Source organism: Notothenia rossii (assembly GCF_949606895.1).
Source record: "Notothenia rossii genome assembly, chromosome: 5".
Taxonomy (NCBI): Eukaryota; Metazoa; Chordata; class Actinopteri; order Perciformes; family Nototheniidae; genus Notothenia; species Notothenia rossii.
The window spans coordinates 66,157,613-66,181,398 of record NC_136903.1 but is presented as its reverse complement, the minus strand read 5'-3'; the positions used below and the strand labels follow the sequence as shown (position 1 = coordinate 66,181,398).

Genomic DNA, 23,786 nt, shown 5'->3' with positions numbered 1-23,786 from the left:
GAATCTCATAAATGACTATAACCACAGTTTAATAAGTAGTTGAAGTCATTGATGAACACATATAGATTAGATCATTGGTGCCCTCAACCACATTAAGACTGAAGTCATTTATCTGAATGGTTCACACATTTTGATAGCCTTTTATTTTAGAAATAATCATTTCTGTTTTGTAGTAATGCTGCAATATCTTGTTCTGTTTATTAACATTTTATGTATATTATAATATGTGATAATGGTCAGATTTCACCTGTAGCCACTAAATTCAGTCAAATATTGAAAATAAAATGACATAATAAAAATAATGTTTCACTTGCCATATGTTAAGATTTCACTGAGTGTAGTTGAATTATTTAGCAGAATGTGTTTCTTTGTTGACAACAGACTTCACCCCCCACACTCATAACTAAGTATCCTATAATGCTTCATCTGACTTGCAAACAATATCCACCACCCCCCACCCCTTACATCACAAACAACAATGGGACAATTACTGGATTCTATGAAGTGTTATTTAACATACCAGACATCTGTTAATCAGGGATTATCTTTCACTGTGCTTCATATCTCCGCACCAATGTGTTTGCTTTACAGAAACTGAAGGACAGAATATGCCAGAAAATAAATACAACTGGGTGCTTTTAATCCTCATTAGCATGCATGCTCTTACTTTGTGTTTCCAGGCTTTCGCACAGCTCGGTCTTGGCCTCTCCGTTGGGTCTGAGTCCAGCCTTGGGGTTGAACTTGTTGGACATGGTGGCGGCAGTAACCACAGCCTTCAGGCTGCGTGTGCGCTTGGGCACATTCTGCTCGGGGTGGAAGAGAACAACGTAGACCTTGGGCATGTAGAGCAGCCCGAGAGACACGGAGGCGCTCAGACTCACGGAGATGGTCAGTGTGGTGGTTTGGATGTACATCTGCAAAACAACACAAACAGTTTAGCTCTTTTATTAAATTGTTCCGATGTTTCTATATGTGTAGAGTGACATCTGCTGTGTGTCATTCTGATTAGAGCATCCAATGACGCGTAGGTTGGCCAAGCTGTCGTTTAAGTATTTATACTGCGTCCAATATACTGTACGCTCCATACTATTTACTGCAAGCGGTGTAATAAAACTTGCTTTAAATCAGCATCTCATCTGCTTTATGGTGCGTAAGCCGAACCAGCCTACGCCGCCTTGTTTGTTTAATTTTCTGCCGTACTAGTTTTAATATGGCCATCACGTCAACCTGCACACAGATTTGATAATAGCAGTGTATGAGATACTTTTTTGATTCATAACAAGCAGTCCGATAAAAAAAGAGACGAGCTCGTGAATATTTTCCACATGGTCAGATCCTCTGAATGATGGGGGAGGGCGGCGCAGAGTATTATTCCCACTCATTCCATTTGAATTGTTTGCAAAGCTGCTGTGTATTAATGAGTCATCTTCAGGGAAGCATTAACGACGAAGGCAAGCAGTACATCATACAAGGTTCTGAAAACTTGACTGGCCAATTGAGAAGAAATACTTTGAATGGTTACAATTTAATGATACCACAGACTTCAATGCATCTAAAGTGTGGGTATTGCCCACAGTATCCAATGTATGACATGTCTAATATATGTAATATAATGCAATGTAAAGCACTTTGAGCACTTGCGCTAAAATAAATACCATGAATTAAACATAACTGTATTTGTTACAGCAGAAACTCTTAAAACTCTTTGTGTTTGCCACCTTTTTCTAAAAGTTCTGTGCTGCGTTCACATCATTTAGACCCAGGGTTTCCAAACTTTTTTCAATGAGGGCCACATACAGAAAAACATAGGAAGGGATTGGCCACTCAATGGAGGTTAGGTATATTGCCTCATAAGTTAAGTTATACAGTAAGTCAGCAAAATCAATCAAATCTAGCACAATTATGCTTGATACTTGGATGCTTGATACTTGGTTGTGCTTTAAGAAAGAAATCCGTTATACTTTTTGAATTTGCTGTGGGCCAACTCAAAATGGACAACAGGTTGCAGTTGGCCCCCGGGCCGTAGTTTGGACACCCCTGATTTAGACCCTAGAGCAAATGTGTAATATTAACGTCTACATAAACCTTTGAGGATTACTGACAGATACATAATCTCCAACTTGAAGGAACTACACAAGTTTTATCAAACCAGTAGCCTTTTTAATAAAGTCAAATATGAACACTAATTGAGTCGAAACAAAGTATTTTATGATTTTCTTCTCCATCTGGGGTATGAGGTTTTCCTGTTTTGTCAACGTTGCCAACCTTTTGCGAATATAACAAACGCAACAGGTCACATACAGATCATGATGCGAGCATACTAATGACCAAAATCAGTTTCTAGTTGATAAAAGGTCATACTGGTAAACAGCCTATCATAAAATAACCTTACAAATGTTATTATTATAATTTAGTGTTTTTGGCTGAAATACGATATATCTGTCCTCCACGGCATTTACAACCGGATGTTGCTTATCTCTCCCACACAAGGAAAAAACATGTTAATATTTTCTATGCCACATCTGGAATAATTTGAGCAGTGATTGAAATGGCGCCAAGAAGCCAAATATTTTTATTAGAATACTTTTATAAAATATACATGAAAGCATTATATTAAATAGATTACGTGGTATTTTTGTTTGTAAAATAGGACATCACTGTGTTAACATTATCACACACTGTCAACAAGTTGTTGTGTGCCTGCTTAATTCATGTGAAAGCTAAATTAAAGAGCTGCACCACGTTACAGAATGTTTACTCTAATGTGAGCAGAAGCTGGCAGCAGTCAGCATCAGCACTCTGGAAATAAAAAATCCTGTATCAAAACATGACATTTTTTATTGTCGAATAAGATTGTAAGATACCAGAGTTGGCCTTAGAACGAAGATGGACTGTTGTTGTTACAGTAAACAAGACAATATTCATCCAGCATATGGAAACATGTTTTAATATGGTTCGTCTTTCTTGCTTGCCGATTGTATATATGTGTTGAAAAAAATGTAATAATACTGCCACTCCAAAATCAAATTTGATCAGTAAAAACACATTCAAGCCTGACGCTCCAGCATCCGCTCTGCATCTGTTGCCATGGGAAACAAGATAAACTATCACCCTTTTTTTTTTTTACACGTAACCTTTTCTGTCTGAAGCAGAAGCTGTTTTTTGTGGAGTTTTTACGTCAACCATGACGTAAAATGCAACTAAAAGATGCCTTTATTCAAAGGCGCTACACTATAAAGATTTTCACTTTTTAAACATGCCGTGTAAATACTGCTATAGATGGGGCAAGATGAGTCAAAGAACTCATGAGCCAAGTCTTGTGATTGGCTCAAGCCTCTTTTTCAGACAGATATAATCGATTACGTGCTCGTCCTTGTAATTGTATGGCTTTCATTCACAGCACAGGATAACCGTTTTTTACCCCCTGAAATCTTACTACGTCTTGAGGTTGGAAATTGATCGTGCAAACCTCCATGCGGGAACATTTTCCTGAATATTTCAGGGACAGATGCATGTGAGAAAGCAACTTGTGATTCCGTCTCAATAGTATTATTCCTTCCTTTTGACGTTCCATCAGCAGCTGGGAGAGCCCCTCGTGTAGGTCCCTGCCTTTTTCATCAAAGCAGAGTCACATTAGCTTCCCATCCGTGACCCCTGCCTAAATATCTTGTTTGTTCGTATTATTTGTGACTCTCCACAGTGCTTTCAGCGGGGACTGGCTACATCTCATCTCAGCCAGTCGTGGTGCCATGCGGGACAGCTGGCTGGAGAGAAGAATGGGGGCTGTATGATGGAGGGACAGCTGCAGAACCCCCCCCCCCCTCTGGGCTCGGCTCACTGCAGCCTCAGGGACGGATGCAAAAAAAATAAGAGCTACAATTACAATGAACAGAAAAACATGGGGAAGAAGAAGTTATCTTCATCTTTGCGTATACTACATTTTTATTGGCCAATTCAATTGTCTATAAAACATCAGAAAATAAAAAACGTGAGATCTTTGAATGTTGTTTTGTCTGAGTCTTAAAAAACTGATTGAAGTCGTCTAGTTTTTACTTAAATTATACATTTCCATCATTTAACTACATAACTAGACGTCTAAACTCTAGTTGAAATAAAATGTTATTTTTTTAGGATCAAAGTTATAAAGTTATAAAGTTTCAAAGTTAGCACTTTGAATCGCCACGTGCTGAAAAGTGCTATGTAAATAAAATTGCCTTGCCTAAATCTGACAGAAAGTTAGTCAAAACAGAGTTATTAACAAACAAATTAAATTACTTAAATTATAATCACATAAAACGATCTTATTGAATTGTAACACCACTATGTTGAACTTGATATTTTACATGACATGTACATCTCTTAGTGGTTGACCAATCACAACAGAGCCAGCCAGCTAACCAATCAGAGCAGACTGGGCTCTGGTTTCAGACAGAGGGTGAAAAGAGGTGCTGCAGCACAGGCAGGATGAGAACAATAAAGAGCTTTTTGAGCATTACAGCATGGAAACATGCCACAGCAGAGCACTAAATACAAAACCTGAAAATATGCATAATAGGGCCCCAGTGCATGTTTTTAGCACTTTCCAGTTAATGGCATCATTGTTTCTAAATGATCTCAAAATTATCTTTTGCATTATGCATTATGTTGTTATTTATCAGTTGACATCTACGGTAAACCAATATATATATATATCTAATATAAGCTAATCTTGGCTGGTATGCCAGCCCTGCTAATTTACAGATTCAATTGTCACAGTACGAGCACCACGAAGAATTGTAACCCGGCCCTTATTTGAAATCAGTATAGCTAGGTTTGGTATTTCATCAAAGGTGCCACTTAATCGCACACACACAAAAATAAAGCTCCCACTGTACTGCTTCATGGAGCGCTGCATTTCCTTACAAATGGACTCCTTATTTCAGTGTCAGACCAACTCCAGAGTTCAATCCATTCATGTGTTTCCTCCTGATTGCAGTGCACAGAGCATGCACACACTGGAGCTCATAAAAGCGAGTTGCTGTATATCTCACACACCTCTCATCACGTTGCCATCAGCAGATCTCGACTGAGGGGAAAACAATAACATAGGAGAAGAAGTATAGTAGCGGCAGTAATGACTGAACTAGACGCAGAGGAAAACAATGAGGATCTATCTGCACATATAACATGAGAGGAGTTCAAATCAATCCCACAACACCGCCTATGAGCTGAGAGAGAGCGTCTGCGATAGCTGATAAGATCCATTTAAGGGTTAATACATGTAAACAGATTCTATTTCCAACCACAGACTCTAGAGAGCTTCTGCTTCGGGATTCAAACTATCAAATTAAACAGCAGAACTCCCTTTATACATTACGCCACCATGTTATTTCTCAGCATGCTATGAATATGTTCAGCAGAGAGGCTTGCTGCATTGGAATTCACTTTAATTGCACTCTAATTAAGCTAATAAACAAACAGAAGCCTAGGGGGACGCAATGATATAACTGCATTTGGGAATGCCATTTGTACAGATCACAATTGTTCGGTCTTGATTAGCTTCTCGACCTGTTCGCATATTATTGGAGCACCCAGAGGTCGACATCCGGGACCCAGAGGGCTGCTCTGCTGGAAGCCTAATGAAATACTGCTCTCTGAAGTCCAGGATGTTTTTCAGCTCTTTCAGCTCTGTAGCATCAATCTTCATTATTTATTATTGGGCCTGCGGGATATTACTGAGAATAAAGCTGTTTATCTTTGAGCCGAAAAGAGACAATGAGAGGAATGGAAAGGGAGTTGAGGAGGAGGTAACAGGTTGCAGGGAGGAACTCACCCGTCTGACACCCGGTCTCCTTGAACTCCCACTCTTTGTCTGACTAGTGCATTAACAGCACTTTTTATTTTGTCGCTGAGTTAACAGTGCCAATAGTGTGATGTGTACTTCACAGAGAAATAAACAACACTCGATTCATCAGTCCATTCATGCGGTGTGATGGCAGGACCTTCTTTGTGTGGGCAGATTGAATTTGAAGCGAGCCTATTGTTATGAAGCCTCATTCCCATGCATGCTATTGTCCGACGCCTCCTGCCTGTGATTTAGACTGCTTCTCCAGGTAAGCAGGTGTCACGTCTATTCCTGAGGCTAGCATAACGCTTGGTGATCACGCTCCATAGATCAGACCAGATGTCCCTGTTTGAATGATAAAGAGCGCTTCCCATGGCATTTGTTACTTTTATCCTGGCACCAGATGACAAATAAATGACTGTGCTTGTAACGCCGAGGCAGGGCGCGCTGAAATGAGCACATACGCCGCTCGATAAGGTGAATCAAGACCCGGAGGAAGTGGAGCATTTAATTGCTCTGAAAGACGTGTCAACGTAGGCTGTGAGCGAGGCTTTCTGCGGCCTGCCATTTACAGTAAGATGATTATGAGGTGTGTTTCTTTGACATGGTAATTCCTTAAATAATGAACATTGTTTATGTAAGAGCTCAGAGAATCAGTCACAGTGTTTGTTTGTTTTCTACATGAAGCCTAGCAGAACCAGCTACTTTGTGAGGCAGTCAAACCTCACAAGTGCTCCAAATTAATCAACAAAATACAGTTGTATTGAATCTTCACGGTTGCAGGTGATGCATCTTTCCTCGGGATGACATTTTGTCTATGTCTCCAAAAATGTAGAAACAATGCATCTGTTTTCAGTGGTGGAAGAATTACTCAGATCGTAGAAGAAAAATAGGAACTCTACATAACTCTGTACAGCCCTGCATTCCAAATCCTATTCAAGTAAATAGTACACAAAATGTAGCATCAAAGTAGACTTTAAGTATGAGTAGTATAAATATACAGAATTAACCATTTGTGAATAACCTATTGCTGCATTAAAGTCATTGGTGCGTAAATGTGGCAGCTGGTGAAGGTTGGGCTAAGTATAGGAGCTGATGTTATAATGACCCTTGACTGCTTTTATAATAACTCATAATGATATATCACAATGTATTAGTTGATTATATATTGGGTTTTAATAATACAGATCTGCAAGGTAACTGATGGTTTAAAATGAATGTTACTTTGGTTAATATAACAACTGCATAAGATTAGGGGAGAAGAAAGGCAGTCTATATACTGTTGCAGCGTCTCAATGCTTCTTTATTTGCCTAATATGTCACTTTAAAGAGCACATATTATTCTAATGTTAAGGTTCATACATATTTCTATTTTCTGCTCTGCTGTGACATGTCTCCATGCTTTAATGTTCCAAAAGCTCTTTGTTTTTCTCATACTGCCTGTGCTGCAGCACCTCTTTTCACCATCTGTCTGAAACCAGAGCCCAGCCTGATCTGTTTGGTTAGCTGGCCGGCTCTGTTGTGATTGATCAACCTCTTAGAGATGAAGCTTGAGTGTTACATAGTGATGTCACTATGTTACAGAAGTAAACAAGGGAGTCCATTCGAGGAGTTTCAGACCATTGACATCAACTAAAAAACCTATTAAACACACTACAGGAAAGCGAACACTCAAAAAGCAGAATAGGGCCTCTGTAGTGTAAAATGAGTTGCTTCAGTGGACAGGACTGAAAATACCGATTGCTGTCTCTGTTCTACAATATAAGAAAAAAAAGAAGAAAAAAACATATTAAAGTGTGAGTTAGATTAAGTTCTCACGACTAGACATTCAAAAGCCCTCTGGGATATATATTCAATATGATTATTCTCTCTTAAATGAAGAAAGAAAAAAATGTAGGACATTTCCCTGAAGCAAGATTTTGTCTTCCATTTCATGTCTTACCTTAACAACGCTGAGGGCAATGGTGGAAGTTTTCAAAATGATAAAAGTGGAACTATCTCCCAGACATTGTGTACACCGTTTCTTTTTGCAGGGAATAATAATTAAAGAGTGAGTCATTATTATTTGGAAAATGATATATTTAAGCTGGTGAGGGAAGTTTTTAGGGTTTAAAATGAAATGAATCGGAGGTATAGGAGGAGGAAAAGAAGAAGAAATAGAAGAAGAAGACAAAGAAGTAGAAGAAGAAGAAACAAAAAGTATGTCTTCACTTCACACCCTTCAAATATTTTCTTTGCTCTCCTTTCTATTTTACTATTCAAAGCCATGCTAGCAAATGGATTACCTCATCCTCCTAAAAAAGCTGTTCCCTCTCTGTGATTGTATAATTCTCTTTCATCTTCAGAGAGAGGAGATGGCATGATTAAACAAAGAACTCGCTGATATGCACGGCTGGCGGCTGCTGCTGTTGCATGCGCCCTAAGATGCGCAACAGTTACATCAAAAAAATAATGTTCACTTCGAACTTGAATTGATTTTCTTTTATCGCGCAAAATGATCAAAACTGTTTTTTTGTGATATTTCTGTAAACTTTCCTGAATATATCTGTGTAAAAGTAACAAGCGGTATCTGTTGAGCTCAGCAGGACTCTGGTTGTTGTCAACATGTTGCTGCTGTTGCTCAGTTCAGGTTAACAGCAGGAGATTTATGGTGCAGGAGAAAACCAATATGCAGATTCACAGAACTTTGGACTTTGTAGTGGTAACACAACATGCAGCATATGAAAATAAGTTATTGTACTGCTGGTCACATACTGCAATATTAATGTAATTCAATTGGCTGCAGTCCTATGCAGATTTTCTGCAATGCTGTAGACTATAACAAATATTTTTGGGGGTCTGAGCCCGACACAATGCGCACACTCGATTTCTCAAGAGCGTTTTTCCACAAGGTAACTATCACAGCCAGTTTTCCAGGCCAACGTTTTGATGCATTGTTTTTGTTTAATCCCAGAGGGAAGGAGGTAAGGATTAATTTGTTGCATCTGTCAGACCCATGCTGGCACCGCTGATAGTGCCCGTGCCAGTATTTGGCTTTTCCCTCACGACCGTCCCTCTTGTAACCATTGAGCCCCTTTTGTTGCTCTGCCAAAAGAAAGCTTTCAACCAGATCTGCGCATTTCTACTCTCATTGTTTGGCCCCTTTGGCTTTGTACCCACACTGATTTTACTCAATGTGAGTTTGAAGCCCAGCTTCCATGTCCATGCCCCCTTTGCATCCCTCTTGATCTGTAGCCTCCCAGTGCTCCCAGTAGATGTGATCCATGCCACGGTTCACGCCGTAAGGCACATTGATCTGACACAGGAATATAAGTGTTAGAGTGTGTTTGTGTAAAGAACTCAGGGGTCTCTGATGTGGCAAACAACCATCACATACTGTATATGTGAGTCCGAGGCTTGCATGTATTTATTAGAAAAAGCACTTATGAAACTCTGTGTCCACATTTGGTAGGTTGAAAGAATATATAATATATGTACGTTTATTTAAACACAAAGCTTCTACATGCCGTCCCTTTTTTCAGTTGTTGTTTTAGCTTCATTTCAAAAAGGGGTCTTTTCATAAAATAAAGGCAGAGTGGAATATGTTGGGTAGAAAATGAACATTAAAAGTCTGCTGAGACTGAGGGAAAACTATAAACATTGCTGAACTGCAGTTACAAATATATTCCACATTAGTCCAGTAGTGAAAGTACTTATGAGTATTTTGAAATGATAATGTACAGTGAGTACTTTTAAAGTCTGTTTTAAGGGGTCAGAAGCTAAAATGGTAGTACTACTGGTTGTATCTTTGAAAATGCATCATATTTTAAACAGCCATATGTTTTGAATGCAAAATGTATTCTGCAAAGTAGAACTATAGTCAGATACATTTTGTTTACTTAGAAAGTATAATAATCACAACGTAGAAAATGCAAGTACAATGAAATACCTACAATCAGAAATTAACAGATTTGATAAAAAATGTATGTATCTCGGAAGATTTCTAAAACTCTTGAAATATTGCCACACACAGTTGTAAGCTCACCTTTTCTGTGGACCTTGAAGTGCCAAAGAAGATCGGGATGAAAGCTAGCCATATGATGCAGGTGGTGTACATGGTGAAGCCAATGGGTTTGGCCTCGTTGAACGTCTCCGGCACTCCTCTGGTTTTAATGGCGTAGACTGTGCAGGTGACCATGAGCAGCATGCTGTAGCCCAGCAGGCAGATGAGAGACAGGTCAGAGATGTCACACTTGAGCACACCGCGAGCTATCGTCGGGTCAGACGTCCGCTGGTCCTCATAGTCTATAATGGCCTTGGAGGGATCCACGCCGAACCATATGCACACCCCGAGCAGCTGCACCGAGGCCAGGCTGAAGGTGATGACCAGCTGGGAGGCGGGAGAAATTAACTTGGGCGCACTGATAGACATGCTCCCCTGCTCGAAGATGCGGTAAATACGATTGGTTTTGGTGAGCAGGGCCGCATAGCTAATGCTCATGCCCAACCCCAAGAAGATCCTTCGGAGGGAGCAGATTCCAACATCAGGGGTGGAAATCATCAGAAACGTGGTGGCGTAACAGAGGAAGATCCCCGTTAGCAGCACGTAGCTGAGCTCCCGGCCTGATGCTTTCACAATGGGAGTGTCATTGTAGCGGACAAAGGTGACCACCACAAACACGGTGGCCATGATGCCAAGGACCGCGATGAGCACGGGGATGACGGCCCATGGGGAGCTCCACTCTAGCTTGACAATGGGGATTGGAACGCAGCCCGTGTGATTGACGTTGGGCCGCAAATCAAAGCGGCACATCTTACAGGTGAAGGTGTCCACCTGGTACTGATAGCCGTCGCAGCGCTCACAGTGCCAGCAGCACGGGATGCCCTTCACCACCTTTTTGCGCTCGCCCAGCTGACAGGGCAGGCTGCAGATGGAGGACGGGATCTGACGGACACCGCCGGGCCACTGCATGGAGCGGACCTGTGAGGGAGGCAGAGGGACACATATAGATGTTAAAGGTCACCTATTGTGCAAAATCCATTTTTTCATGTCTTTAATACATTAACATGTACTCTGTGAAAAGAGATTCTGAGAGTCTCAGGAAAAAAGACCCCTTATCTTTTTGTCCTGATCCATTTATATAAAAACCTGTCTGAAAATGAGCAGATGAGATTTTGGCCACTTTATGATGTCGTGACGTTCTTTTGGGTTGTGTAACCATTAGCCAATCACCAACCAAGGTAACCCCCCCCCCCCCCCCGCCACCACCTTATCACCTGAATCTCCTCCTAGAGCACCATTGTATTCTTTTTAACCAAACATCTCTCAGAGGGGCGTGAGGAGTGGCTCCTTATCTTTATCTAAAGTAACGGACAGAGAATCAGCACTTTTGAAACAGGGCTGAAACAGAGGGATTATGGGATGCTACAGTGATGTGTTTGGTATTTGGAGCCAAACACTTCAGAGACATCTTCTGTATATATCTGAGACCTATAATATATTGATGAAAAACTGAAAAATAGGGAACCTTTAATAGACGCAGAGAACAACAAAGATAGAAGAGAAGAGATTTGTGGAGTACTAAACTGTCATTATTCTATAAACAGTGGCATGTAGAGATAGTGATGTGTTATTGATCCCCTGAACCTCTGGAGATTAACGACAATCTTGACGCTGGTTACTTCCTGTGTGGTTGTTTGATCCTGGCCTTAAGCACCAGTGTGTATGCTCACATGCTATTTTTTTTTTTTATTTGGGTGGGGGTTGGAAAGGGCAAACTAGGGGGTCAAATAAAGCGTTTTCATCGACGCAACACTCTCCAGTGGGAGGTCAAATTATACAGAGGGCAAGACCCGAGAGGACAAATGTAATATATTGTTTGCTCCGCAGGGAACTGACACCGTGTTTCAATTGTTTTCCCATTTTGTAAATAGTTGTTCGTGTTTAAAGAAAAATCTGTACTTAGCCATGATCAGAGCATTAAATATGAATTCTGTTTCAGGATTACTACTCCCCTTGTAGATTTTCCCCTTGTACAAGCACACTTGTAAAGATATATTACGTCATTTCAAACGGGTCGGCTCTCTTTGAAGTCATGTTATCAATGATTTTCAATTGTGGTTGTTCATTCAAAGCCGGTAAATGTGCCTCTAAATGTGCATTTAATTAAGAACTCAAAGAACAGTAATTAAATGCGGCTTTAGAGCTGGCACGTTCCACAGTGGGTGCCCACCGCAAACGCTGCTTTTCTTCTTCCACAGCACGTTGTTGAAGGTACAAAGCTCTTCTCAAACGGCCTCATGTATTCATTTGTACTCTTTTTTTATATTGCCTGCCCAAGGCTTCCTCTTCATTTTGTCAAAAACATTTCTTGTTTGGTTCCTTCATTCAATTTACTGTTATAACACTGTTACTTCATCATAGCCCCATGCCCACAGTATTGTTTTTTTTTGGAAGTCAGTGATGCCGTCTGGAGAGATGATATTAAATATGTCTGTCCTTAAGCTCTCATGGCTTTCTTTTCATCACAGTCCGCCCTGTTAATCATTTAAAGCGCCCTCTGGATATTTACACCTTTGAAGATGGCACTAAGCGTAATCAAATGGTTCGGGTGGAGTTAGCGAGCAAACACACAGCTGAAAAGCCGGAGAACACAACTTTGCAGAGATAGATTTTTCATTGCAAACAATAAGGCAAACATTAAGCGTGTAGACTTAATGCCGTCAAGCCCTTTGTGTTGCTTTGAGGTGGCATGGAATAAAAAGGTAAATGCTCACGTTGAGATTGAGTTGATCCGTCCATTGGCCGATTATTTTGTATTCGGCTGTTTGGTTTCTGATTTGGTATTGGTAGATCTCGTAGCGTCCGGGAGCGTCTCCGTTCTCGTTGAAGAGCACTGGGTTTCCAGCTATGCCTAAATGAGAAAACAATCATCATCACCAACATTTACTGCACATCATGGTGTTATTTCCTGTGTGGTGAGCATGAGTCTGTGAGGGCAAACTAATGTGTTGTCATTGATACTGCAGTTGTTATTCCACTACATTTGAAACCAAAATGATGCTTGTGAGTCAGACGCATGTTTTCCTTATCATTTAGCAGAGAACATCCACTCAACAACTGTTTTCTTTTAAGAATAATTATACACTAGACATTATGTTCATCAATTATTATGTTGAGATGTGTGTGTGTCTTGAAGTCGGGGTGGTAAATCTACGCAGAGCTTGTTTAATTTCCTGCCAGAGGCTTCTGTTGTTGTCCTTTCACATACCAAAAATGAACGTTAGCTTTCACCCAGTTTATTTTCCTCTCACTGATGACTCTTTCCCCTGATTTTATAAACAATTATCCGCTCAGAGCTCTGTAGGTGGGATACAGAATGGGGACATTATCTTCCTACATGAGTATCTCGCAACCTAGTTACATCCATGAAAAGTAGAGATAGAATATTTTCCAAAAAACGGCGACAAGCGTGGAATGAGATTGACACAGTCTGGCAGGGTTTTGAAACAGTGATTCATAAGCGTTTTGTTTTTCGAGTGTCGTGAAAAGTGTTAACTGCTTCTAACAACCCAGCTTTTGTGGATGCGACATCAATTGCCCCTGATTGGATAGAGCAAAACAAAAGATCCCTCCTCCCAAAAAGGCCTTTATTTGAAAAGCAAGCATGCCCAAAAGACTCATAAAGCTATTGATATAATTATACAGTAGCAGCAGTGTTATGCTGGTAGTGTTGCTGCTTTATTCTCTTAAAACCACCAGTGAGGCGTTCAGGGTCCATTTTCCTCTTTCAGTGACAGTGGTGTCCATATGAGCAATTACAGGCTTGAACACATAACCCAAACCATGACAGTGGATATCTGATTGCTGAAGAGCTTTTAAAACCTGAGGAAATTGGAGGAAAAAAAGCAGAAAAAGGCAGAAAAGATTGGCACGATTACATTTTTTGATAGAAAGTGTGACAGCTTAGCAATAGTGTTGATGTGCTTAATATTTGTATGTAAACATAATGCCTCTCGGCTTTATAGAGTCACTGTAATCCTCCCATGATCACCAACTGCTTTGTGATGTGGGCGGCATTGTCACAGATGCGAGGCGGAGAGAAGCGATAATCCAGCAGCCCTGACTCATCGAGATGTGGATTAGAGCGCGGCTTCCTCCAACGTTGAAACAAAGAGCAAGAACAACAAAAAAATACCCATCAGCAGAAATCAATCAGCAGCAATTGGCTACGTTTAACTTCTCTTTTTTTCTTTATTTACCGGGATGCATTCTGTTGTTCGCGGCTTAATAATAAATCAGCTTTCATTAGTACTTGAAGATATAGAGGTTTGTTAAAGTTGATTCGATAAGCATTTAGACAGGAAGTTCCTTACTTCTCCCTCTAAGGACAACCTATTCACGTTTTACTATGATTACATGGATCTATGGACCGAAAGTGAGAAATCTTTGGTGTGATTTTCTTGTTGACACATCATAACCACTTTTCTTGAAACGGCACACGTTAAAAATATTATTCTACTTCAAAATCACATTTGTTTTTTTTTACCATAAGATGTACTAAAGGTGCTGGTCCATGAGTAATTCTTTTTTAAAACCATATTTTTTCGCTAATTTTTCATCTGGTTTATAAAAACTGTTGTTCATAAACTGCACAGATTATACAGTGCTCTTGCTTTTGTCTGATAGTAACGACAAAGTGAGAAAAACAAGTAATCAACAATAACATCCACACACTGAATACAGGACTGATCACGCTGTTCCAACACCAGGAGATTTCTGGGAAAAGCATTGCTCCTAAAATACAACAATATGTGCTTATCACCAAATATTACCACTCAAGTGCCCCATGACGTTGTATTTTGTGTGTGACAGCAACATTACTTATTATTTCCTCCTAACACAGCACAATGAGACCGTTGTATGTGAGGACAGCTGAATAATTGGAATACTTTACACATTTGGACAAGTTATCAGATGGTATTGTGTGCTCTCATAGCTCTCCAGTGGTATCCATAATAGTACAACAAAGGTAAACCACAAATCTGTCTTCTTTGTCTTCAGTGCCAAATGGACACTTTGAGGCACTTTGGGGAAATACTGCTGTTGTTCTGCAGGCAGTGGTGTTTTCCTCTTCATTAAAAGTGAAGAGTGGTGCATTTTGGGGCAGTACGGTCAATGTTTGAGTTGCAGATGAGGAATTAGGCCTGTCATGTGGCACAAATTGCTTGTCTAAACAGTCCTCTCACTAGTCGGGGGCATAATGAGCTCCACAGAGGCTTCTGCCGCTGCATTGTGCTCTGCTCTAATGTGGCGAGGGAGCAGGGGGTCGCACATGCATGCGTGTTCCTCGCTACTCGTTTCCTCTAAAGGAAATGTTGGGGTTAATGAGGTGCTGGTATGTAATATTTAATTATTGTTGTTAGATCCACCTCCCGCCCCCCTTCTCTCTCTTCCACCTTAAGTATTAAAAGAGGATGATTATTAATCCAATGTGTGCTTGCTCTGCATGGATGCACAGAAGGGACACCTTGCTGAATGGCAGTACAGGTCATTAACTCTTAATGACCTGTACGCAGGGAGGTCATGCAGAATTTAACACACATACACTTCACTTCAAGTATCAGTGTCTCTGTCACTGCTGTTTGCATGATCATTCAATTATAAGCTTCCACAGGTTCCTTTTCACTGGGCTTTAAATGTAGGCGTATTTAATATGTGATACATTCAGCATTATGCATGTTCGTTTGCACAGTATCCTGCTCTTAGTTTCTCTTTTGTTTCCTTTTTCTTTTTTTACACATAATTCAAGTGTATTTGTAAGCCATTATGAGTCATTTAAATTGTATTCTTGTATCATAAATTTTAAATTGCAGAGAGAAGAAGACATGCACCAAGTACCTCAGGAATAACCATAAAGGTGAACTATCATTTGTAAACTAAAAAGGATGTGAAAAGAATCATATACCATATTTCTTTGCTAATTTTTCATCTGGTTTATAAAAACTGTTGTTCATAAACTGCACAGATCATACAATGCTATTGCTTTTGTCTGATAGTAACGGCAAAGTGAGAAAAACAAGTAATCGGCAATAACATCCACACACTGAATACAGGACTGATCACGCTGTTCCAAAGCCAGGAGATTTCTGGGAAAAGCATTGCTCTTAAAATACAACAATATGTGCTTATCACCAAATATTACCACTCAAGTGCCCCATGACGTTGTAGTTTGTGTGTGACAGCAACATTACTTATTATTTCCTCCTAACACAGCACAATGAGACCGTTGTGTGTGAGGACAGCTGAATAATTTGAATACTTCTCTTATTGCAATTTTCACATTTGGACAAGTTATCAGATGGTATTGTGGGCTCTCATAGCTCTCCAGTGGTATCCATAATAGTACAACAAAGATAAAGCACAAATCTGTCTTCTTTGTCTTCAGTGCCAAATGAAACATAATGAAAACTATAAAACAAATATGAAAGATATATTGTAGGTTTTAATATTTCCTGCATGAAAGGGTTGAATTAAGTTACTATTTGTTTGAGTTAACACTTACTGTAGGTGTTATAAATTCAAAGCCCACCCACATCTATGCTCCATCATAGGATGGGATTTAATGTGCAACATCAGGGCAGGAAGTGTTGAGTTTCATTGAAGGTAACTTAATTAGAAAATAAAGTGGATGAAAACAGTATTTCCGTTACAGAAGATACACTTAGAGCAGTGCGTTTGACATGGTGTGGCGTGAATGTACAGATAATCCTGCATGTATCAAGAAAGCTAGGTAAAGATAACTCTTCTTCACATTCAAAAAAATATGTATTTAAATAATGTGCTTCTTCAAAGGGGACCTATTATGCAAAATACACCTTTTCATGTCTTTACATCAAAATGTGTCCCTCCTGTGTAAAGAGATTCTGAAAGTTTCAGGAACAAAGACCCCCTCTCTTTTTGTCCTGATCTATTTATATAAAAACCTGTCTGAAAATGAGCTGATCAGATTTTGGCCACTTTATGATGTCATAACGATTTTGTGGCTTGTGTAACCATTAGCCAATCACCAACCAAGGTAACCCCCCCCCACCTTATCACCTGAATCTCCTCCTAGAGCACCATTGTGTTCTTTTTAACCAAATCTCTCTCAGAGGGGCGTGGGGAGGGGCTCCTTATTTTCATCTAAGTAACAGACAGAGAATCAGCACTTTTGAAACAGGGCTGAAACAGAGGGGATTATGGGATGCTACAATGATCTGTTTGGTATTTGGAGCCGAACACTTCAGAGACATGTTTGTATATATCTGATTAAAAACAGTAAAATAGGGGACCTTTAAATTGTGACAAAGTGTATACTAAAGACCGCTACACACCAACCTGAGACCAAAGAACGCGTACCGAAGGCGTCCCGACTTTTACGTCCACTACGTCGCCTGCGTCGGCTATGCCGCCCGCCTACGAACACACCGCAAAGACTTCAGTCGACGAGTGACAATAACTGTCCTTACCAGCAGGCAGCGGTAGTGTGTATTCGTCATTCAAAAGAGGCAACAGCCAATCAGAATGATTTCTTTGGCCGACTTTCTTTGGCCGATTCAACATGTTGAGGAGAGGAGATTCAACATGTTGATCGGCCGCGGGAGGTGTGAAAATGTGCCGTAAAGCAACAACGGTGCGGGACACACCAACCTGAGTAGGGCACGGCGAATGCCCGACTGCCTCCGACGGCCTCCGACGGCCTCCGACTCCCAAAATCGGATAGGTGTGTCAGGGCCTTTACAGTAGAGATGAGTCATCAAGTCAGCAATGAATGTAGTCTTACATTAGCCATCATCAGATGTATTAAATCAAGTAAGGCTGCATTTCTTTACTTTTTTATTGAAAGATTGTGTTGTATCTTATTTCCAAAGATACATAGTCTTGTTTTAATTGCAAGACTATTCTTTTTGACTATGTGTTCTATTAAATCAAATAACTATTCATATCACATATTGCACTGTAACTTTTATTATTGTACTTTATACCTGAATATTATTCTATTTGAGCTTATTTTATTTGTTTGCTGTTTGTAAATATATTTAAATGCACTATATCTCAATGCTTTTAATGTGTATTGAATAGCACTTTGAATTGCCTTGTCCTGATTTGCAGTTTAAATTAATTTGCTTTGCCTTGCTTGCTTGCTTTAACAAATGTGAACAGGGTTACAAAATGGAGAAGCAAAAAAAAACAAAACAACTTAAATAGGATAAGAAATACTTAAAAAATGCGGAAAAATTCATGTCTCGTCTACAAGAGAGCTCATGGTTCTGCTGTTTAGTTTAACATGGCTTTACTCTACCTTTCTATATTTCTTGTAGTGTGTGTATAGCAGGTTCTTCAGTTACCTTACCACACTATTATGAATGGGCTTTCTATTTAAAGCTGTCCATTCTTGTCATATTGAGACGCAGATAGTCATACATTTTTGAGAATAACAGGTCTGTGACATCATAAACAGGTCTGTGTGTCTGGCAAAACTGACAGTTTTGCATTATGCTAAAAAGCTGTCTACTGGAAGCATCTTTTGAGCTGCACACAATGAAGATGTGCCTGAGAAGAGAGAGATAGGTGTCCAGCGATGGGAAAACCTTCAGATCTCGTCTCTATTCCACAGTCACAACAGCCGTCCCTGGTGAGAGCGACTGCAGAGAGGACCCTGCTTTTTACTCTGAGGCGGAGCAAAAGCACTTTTCCCTGACGTGACAGCGAGAGACATGAAACACTGATGAGGAGCTTCATTCAATTTGGCCTATTGGAGTCTGAATAACTCTTAGACACATTGAATGCAGAGGCGGAAACAAGAAAGAAGGCTCTGAATAGAGTCAAGCGGCACGTAAATATGGACCAGAGGTGTTTGAGTGTTGCATTTAGAAGCTGTAGATTGCTTTTATGCTTATTCAGTTGTGTGCCGATGCATTTTCCTGCTGAGCGAAGTTTTAAAGAGCTTGTTTAACTTAATAAAAAGGATACATTTCTTGATACATCAAAAGGTCCTTCACATTGTCCTTGAGTTAAACCAAGACATTCAAATTATAAATCAACAAATCTGGAGAAAAATGGTTGACACTGGATAGAAAAATTGGAGGAAAAAGTTGAATCTGAAAAGTAACAAAAGCCTTCAGATACATTTAGTGAAGTTAAATATTTGTCACACAGATGAAGCGGATTAGATTAGAAGTTGTATGAAATGGAAATATACCAAGCACCTTGACTTTGTACTGTTTCTCATGCAGTTACTCCAAGACGAGTGCAAAATATCCCAGCCCAGCAGCAAACACTTCAGTCCCATTACCTCTTTTTAAAGGTTATCTGTCATCGACTATCATTCCGTGTCCCCTGTAGAGACCCTGACAGCCCGTGGAGATGTCACAGAACAATGGCTTTTGGAGCGTGCCAGGTCTATGTATGGCCAATATGAATGCCTTAGGTTTTTAGGAGGCTCTTTGACATTGACCTTTATCAGCTGAGTTTGATTACATGTGAAATCTAAGACACAGAACATGTGCTATGGATATGGTATTACTCAACTCCTCATGGCTGTGCTTCTCTGCGGAGGAAGAAATGTGAATTATTTTTAGCCGATGTCCACTAGAACTGCTGACGATAAACAGAAATGTGTAACAATAGGCTCTTGCTGGCTCAGCCTGAAGAGTGATTCATCACAACAACAACGAAAAATGACCTAGTTTAACATCAATTTCTTGCGATTGCTATTTGTCCGCAAGAAAAAACAGATGACTATGCTGTGTGTTTACTGGTGCGTAACGTACTAATATCACAACAGAGATAAATATGAAAACCTTTGATAATGTAAAATACAATCTTGCAAGCCGGGTCTCCGCAGTGAGGTTGTTTTATGTATCTGGACAAGTTCAATATACTGCTGTGTGCTGATGCAATCAGATAGAGTGTATAGTGTAACCTTAAGGCAACCCCTCTGGTCAGATGGTGTTGAAACATTAATACATTTTGCCTGCTCAGAACAAAATTCAGTTCAAAAGGATCTACTGCACTGGAAATGTATGTCTAAACTTAGCGGCTAAAAATCTTGTCAAAGCCACTTTCTGAAAAGAGCACCACTCAATCGTCATTGTGCAAAGAATCAAATAAAAAACATCTATGTTTCTGTTGTGCTATTCCAATTTGCAAGCCTGAAAAGATAGGCCGACGTCGCTTTATATTAACCTGGTGCTCTCGTACTCTCTATTTGGAATATTTTATCCATCATTGACATATTCTAAAGTATCCACTCAATGTCATCCTTTTTTCTGCGTCAAATAGTTCCTAAAATAAAAAAATAAGATGAAAAAAAGAAATACAAAATAAAAGCTGCCATGTTTTCCAGAGAGTTGTTGCATTTTTAAACTACTCTAACTCTTAACTTGTGCCAGGCTCATTTGTGTGAAACAAAATGATATCAAGCTAGAATTAACATTACAAACGGTGTGTGCAACTGGTAAACTAGCACAAGCCTTTGTTGAAAATGACATTCACTTCGGTTACTCAGACAGAGATAGAGAAGATGTTTTGTCTGGGAAAGAGAGAAGCTGTTTTACAACAGTGAGAATCATTAAGCCCAACATGCTGCCTGTTGGGAACAGCGGTCCATCAGCTGTTTTCCTCCTGCATGCTATCGGATTTTGAGCCGCTCAGCTGGTGAAGTTGGAGGTGAGGGCCGTATTAAAGCTTGTTTTTGTGGAGGGGGATAGTTTACTTGTTCTACCTGATTAACTTGATGGCTTTATATTGATCATGAACTGAACAAGTGTTGGGTATTTAGTTGGAGGGATACTGTTTGAACACGAGGACATTTGTACTATAACCATATACTGTACTGTATTTACACACAATGTCAATTCTAAATAAATAAAAACTCTATACTTACTCTCTCACTAAAATAAAAACATACAATGAAAGTGACCCTGAAAGTAGCTTGTGAATAACAAATGGCTTGAAATAAAGAGACTATATATAAGGCTGTATATCTTTATAAAGCTCTTAGACGTTCTGTTATTTTTGTGTATACGTGATGTTGAAAAACTACCTTTAACAATTATATGACTAGCCGAATCCGACACTCACATGACTTTTTGTTTTACTTCCTTTGTTCAGTCTGACATGGTGTCCATGTAATACAATTTCCATAAAGGAGGGGATTGTTCTTTAGTTGAATTGGAAGCTAACAAATCAGAAGCGATATCCCGCTGACATCAGTCGACACAGAAGCTGAAAGACAGCTTTCTAGGAACTGTTTTTAAATCTGGGTACAACAACCAGGATACTTTTTTGAGGGTATTTTTGCGGGCCCTTTCTGTTTGATTTTATGGATGTAGCTGTGTAGCAATGTAGGTTTGCTTTCCCCATACATTTTGCCTGAAAAACTCTTATTTTTGAAGGCATATTATGCTTATTTTCGGGTTCACATTTGTATTTTGTGCCCCTTCTGTGACATGTTTACATCAAATCAAATCAATCAAATCCAATCAGGTTTTATTTATATAGCACATTTTTAAAACGATTTTTGGTCGAGCCAAAGTGCTGTACATATAATAATTACCTTACAGTAAGGACACTATACAGTAAATACAACAGCACAATTTGTGCAGAACATGCTTTTCATGACCATCGAGAGCGTGCTATCATACTCCATCTCAGGGTGGTATGCAGGATGTTCAGCTGCGGACAAGAAAGCCCTGCAGAGAGTGATCAGGATGGCAGAGAAAACCAATGGCTGCCCCCTGCTCTCTCTGGAATACATCTCCACCTCACGCTGCCTCAGCAGAGCTAACAAAAGAATAAAGGACAGCTCTCACCCAGGTCACAGACTGTTCTCTCTCCTGCCTTCTGGGAGAAGATACAGGAGCTTCAAGTCATGGACAAACAGACTCAAAAACAGTTTCTACCCCTGGGCCGTCAGGCTGCTTAACCACCACACATAATGCAATAACCGTAACCATCCTCACACATACACACACTTTTAATGCACTTCATATACTATTTTTATATCAATATTTTTAACTATGTATTCCCCCTGTATGATTGTTTATGTTGTCTGTCCTATTGCCGTGTTTTTTTGTGTTATGTATGTGTCTGTATTTTTTGCACACTGGGACAGAGTTGCACTCTGAATCTCTTTGTACTCTGTGTATAATGACAATAAAAGGCTTTCACTTTAATGTTCAAAAATGCCTTTATTTGTCTCATACAGCCTGTGCTGCAGCACCTCTTTTCACCCTCTGTCTGAAACCAGAGCTCAGTCTGCTCTGATTGGTTTGCTGGCCAGCTCTGTTGTGATTGGTCAAGATCTTAGAGATGTGTCGGAAATGTGCCGCTCCTTAGCTTATCATGTACAATTTGTTGGAGCGCTAGCCAATAGAAGCACAAATATACATAGTGATTTCATTATATCATAAAAGTAAGTGAAGGAGTCCAATGGAAGCATTTCAGGCAGGTGTGTTATATAGGTTTTTATGCATGTAAATGGTGTGTGGGAGGGAAACTCCCTCTGGAGGGAACTTTAGGATTTTAGCCTTTACAGACCATGTACATGCACCAAAACCTATATAACACACTGCAGGAAAAGGAAGAAACCCCTATATATAGAGGCATCTTCAATGATTAATCCCTTACATTTTCCATTCATTTAAAAGTGTGCTCAGGGATTCAAATGCAAGTTGATTCGCCAAAACAAACACAAAGGATAAACAGCAGTGCATACAGGATCAGGAAGTGAGATGAGTCATGTGACTAATACATCGAGCACCATATTGTTGTCTGATACTAGATTCTAGAGAACAACACATTGGACTAATGGCTTGTGATTTCCTTTGGCAGCAGTGGTGCAGGGAGACTTTAGTGGTGTGTTTTACAGTGGCATCCTCTCTTTCATTAGTAAAATGAACCTGATCTTCTGTAACGTGAATGCCTTTAAATCACCCATTTTTAAATCATTATTTATTTTACTTCTCAGAGATGAATTAAACATTGATTGACATTTTGCCAATGCAAGAAGTATGACAAATTAGCTTGAAGAGCAGGAGTTCAAATGAATAATTTATCCATACAAACACTGCATACTCAAGACTCTGAGAAGGAATTTGAATTGTCTTTAATTGCTTTGCTTTTGTTTATAAAATGAAACTGTGGATCACTGCTCTTTGTGTGAAAGCAGTTCATTAATAGTAATAACGCAAACTTGACTGATAGCTTGGTATCATGTAGCCACTGGGAGGAAATTGAAAATGTGTCATACAAGAGAAGAAAGAAACTAAGATTCTGGTTTGTGAAGAATGACATTTTGGTGACGTCTATATGGAGGAAATATATTTTAGATTTTTGACTTTTTCCAAGACCCTTGAGGTAATGTACAGCACGTGAAATAGATTTGATTTACATCCTTCCAATGTTTCCAGGTGAACAACAATTACTCCTGGAAAGATTGCGTTGGTTTAGATCAGTTCCACTGTCAATTCCTTAAAGGGCTTGAGGGTCCTTGCAGACATTTAAAGCCATTTCTGCGGACTATGGCTGATAGAATTGAACAACAAATCATAATTTGAAGGCATTAAAAGAAAGGTAAATAAAGAGGAGGGAGGTAAGCCAGGTATATTACATGTACATGAAACATTAACATTAAGGAACATAAAACATATGTGATCAAAGGAATGTAAGCCTGGCTTTATAACCTTCTTATTATTAACAATTTATTTTCATTTTGCTCAATAATGCTGTTCCAAAACAATTGATTATTTAACAATGAACTCTTTCATTTTGATAGTGCTTTTCCAGTTGTTACAACCCCTCAAAGTGCTTTTACAGATACAGATAAACAGTCACCCATTCACGCCTATTCATTCAGAGGCAGAGGCTGCTTTACTGTACAAGGTTCCACTTGCTCAGGGAGAATCAGATTCACACCCATTCGCACACCGTTGGCCA

General features: G+C 39.7%; 1 protein-coding gene across 3 annotated transcripts in view; it reads right to left on the bottom strand.

Annotated features, from left to right (window-relative positions):
- LOC307041993 (metabotropic glutamate receptor 4-like) overlaps positions 1 to 23,786 on the bottom strand; it is a 211,834-nt gene that overhangs the window by 2,998 nt on the left and 185,050 nt on the right. For all 3 annotated transcript variants that reach the window (XM_079685624.1, XM_079685626.1, XM_079685625.1), the window contains 3 exons: positions 12,581 to 12,717; positions 9,849 to 10,784; positions 668 to 914 (listed from right to left, as the gene is read on the bottom strand). In XM_079685624.1, the coding sequence (XP_079541750.1) occupies positions 668 to 914; positions 9,849 to 10,784; positions 12,581 to 12,717 (1,320 nt within the window). The remainder of the gene's footprint in view (positions 1 to 667; positions 915 to 9,848; positions 10,785 to 12,580; positions 12,718 to 23,786) is intronic.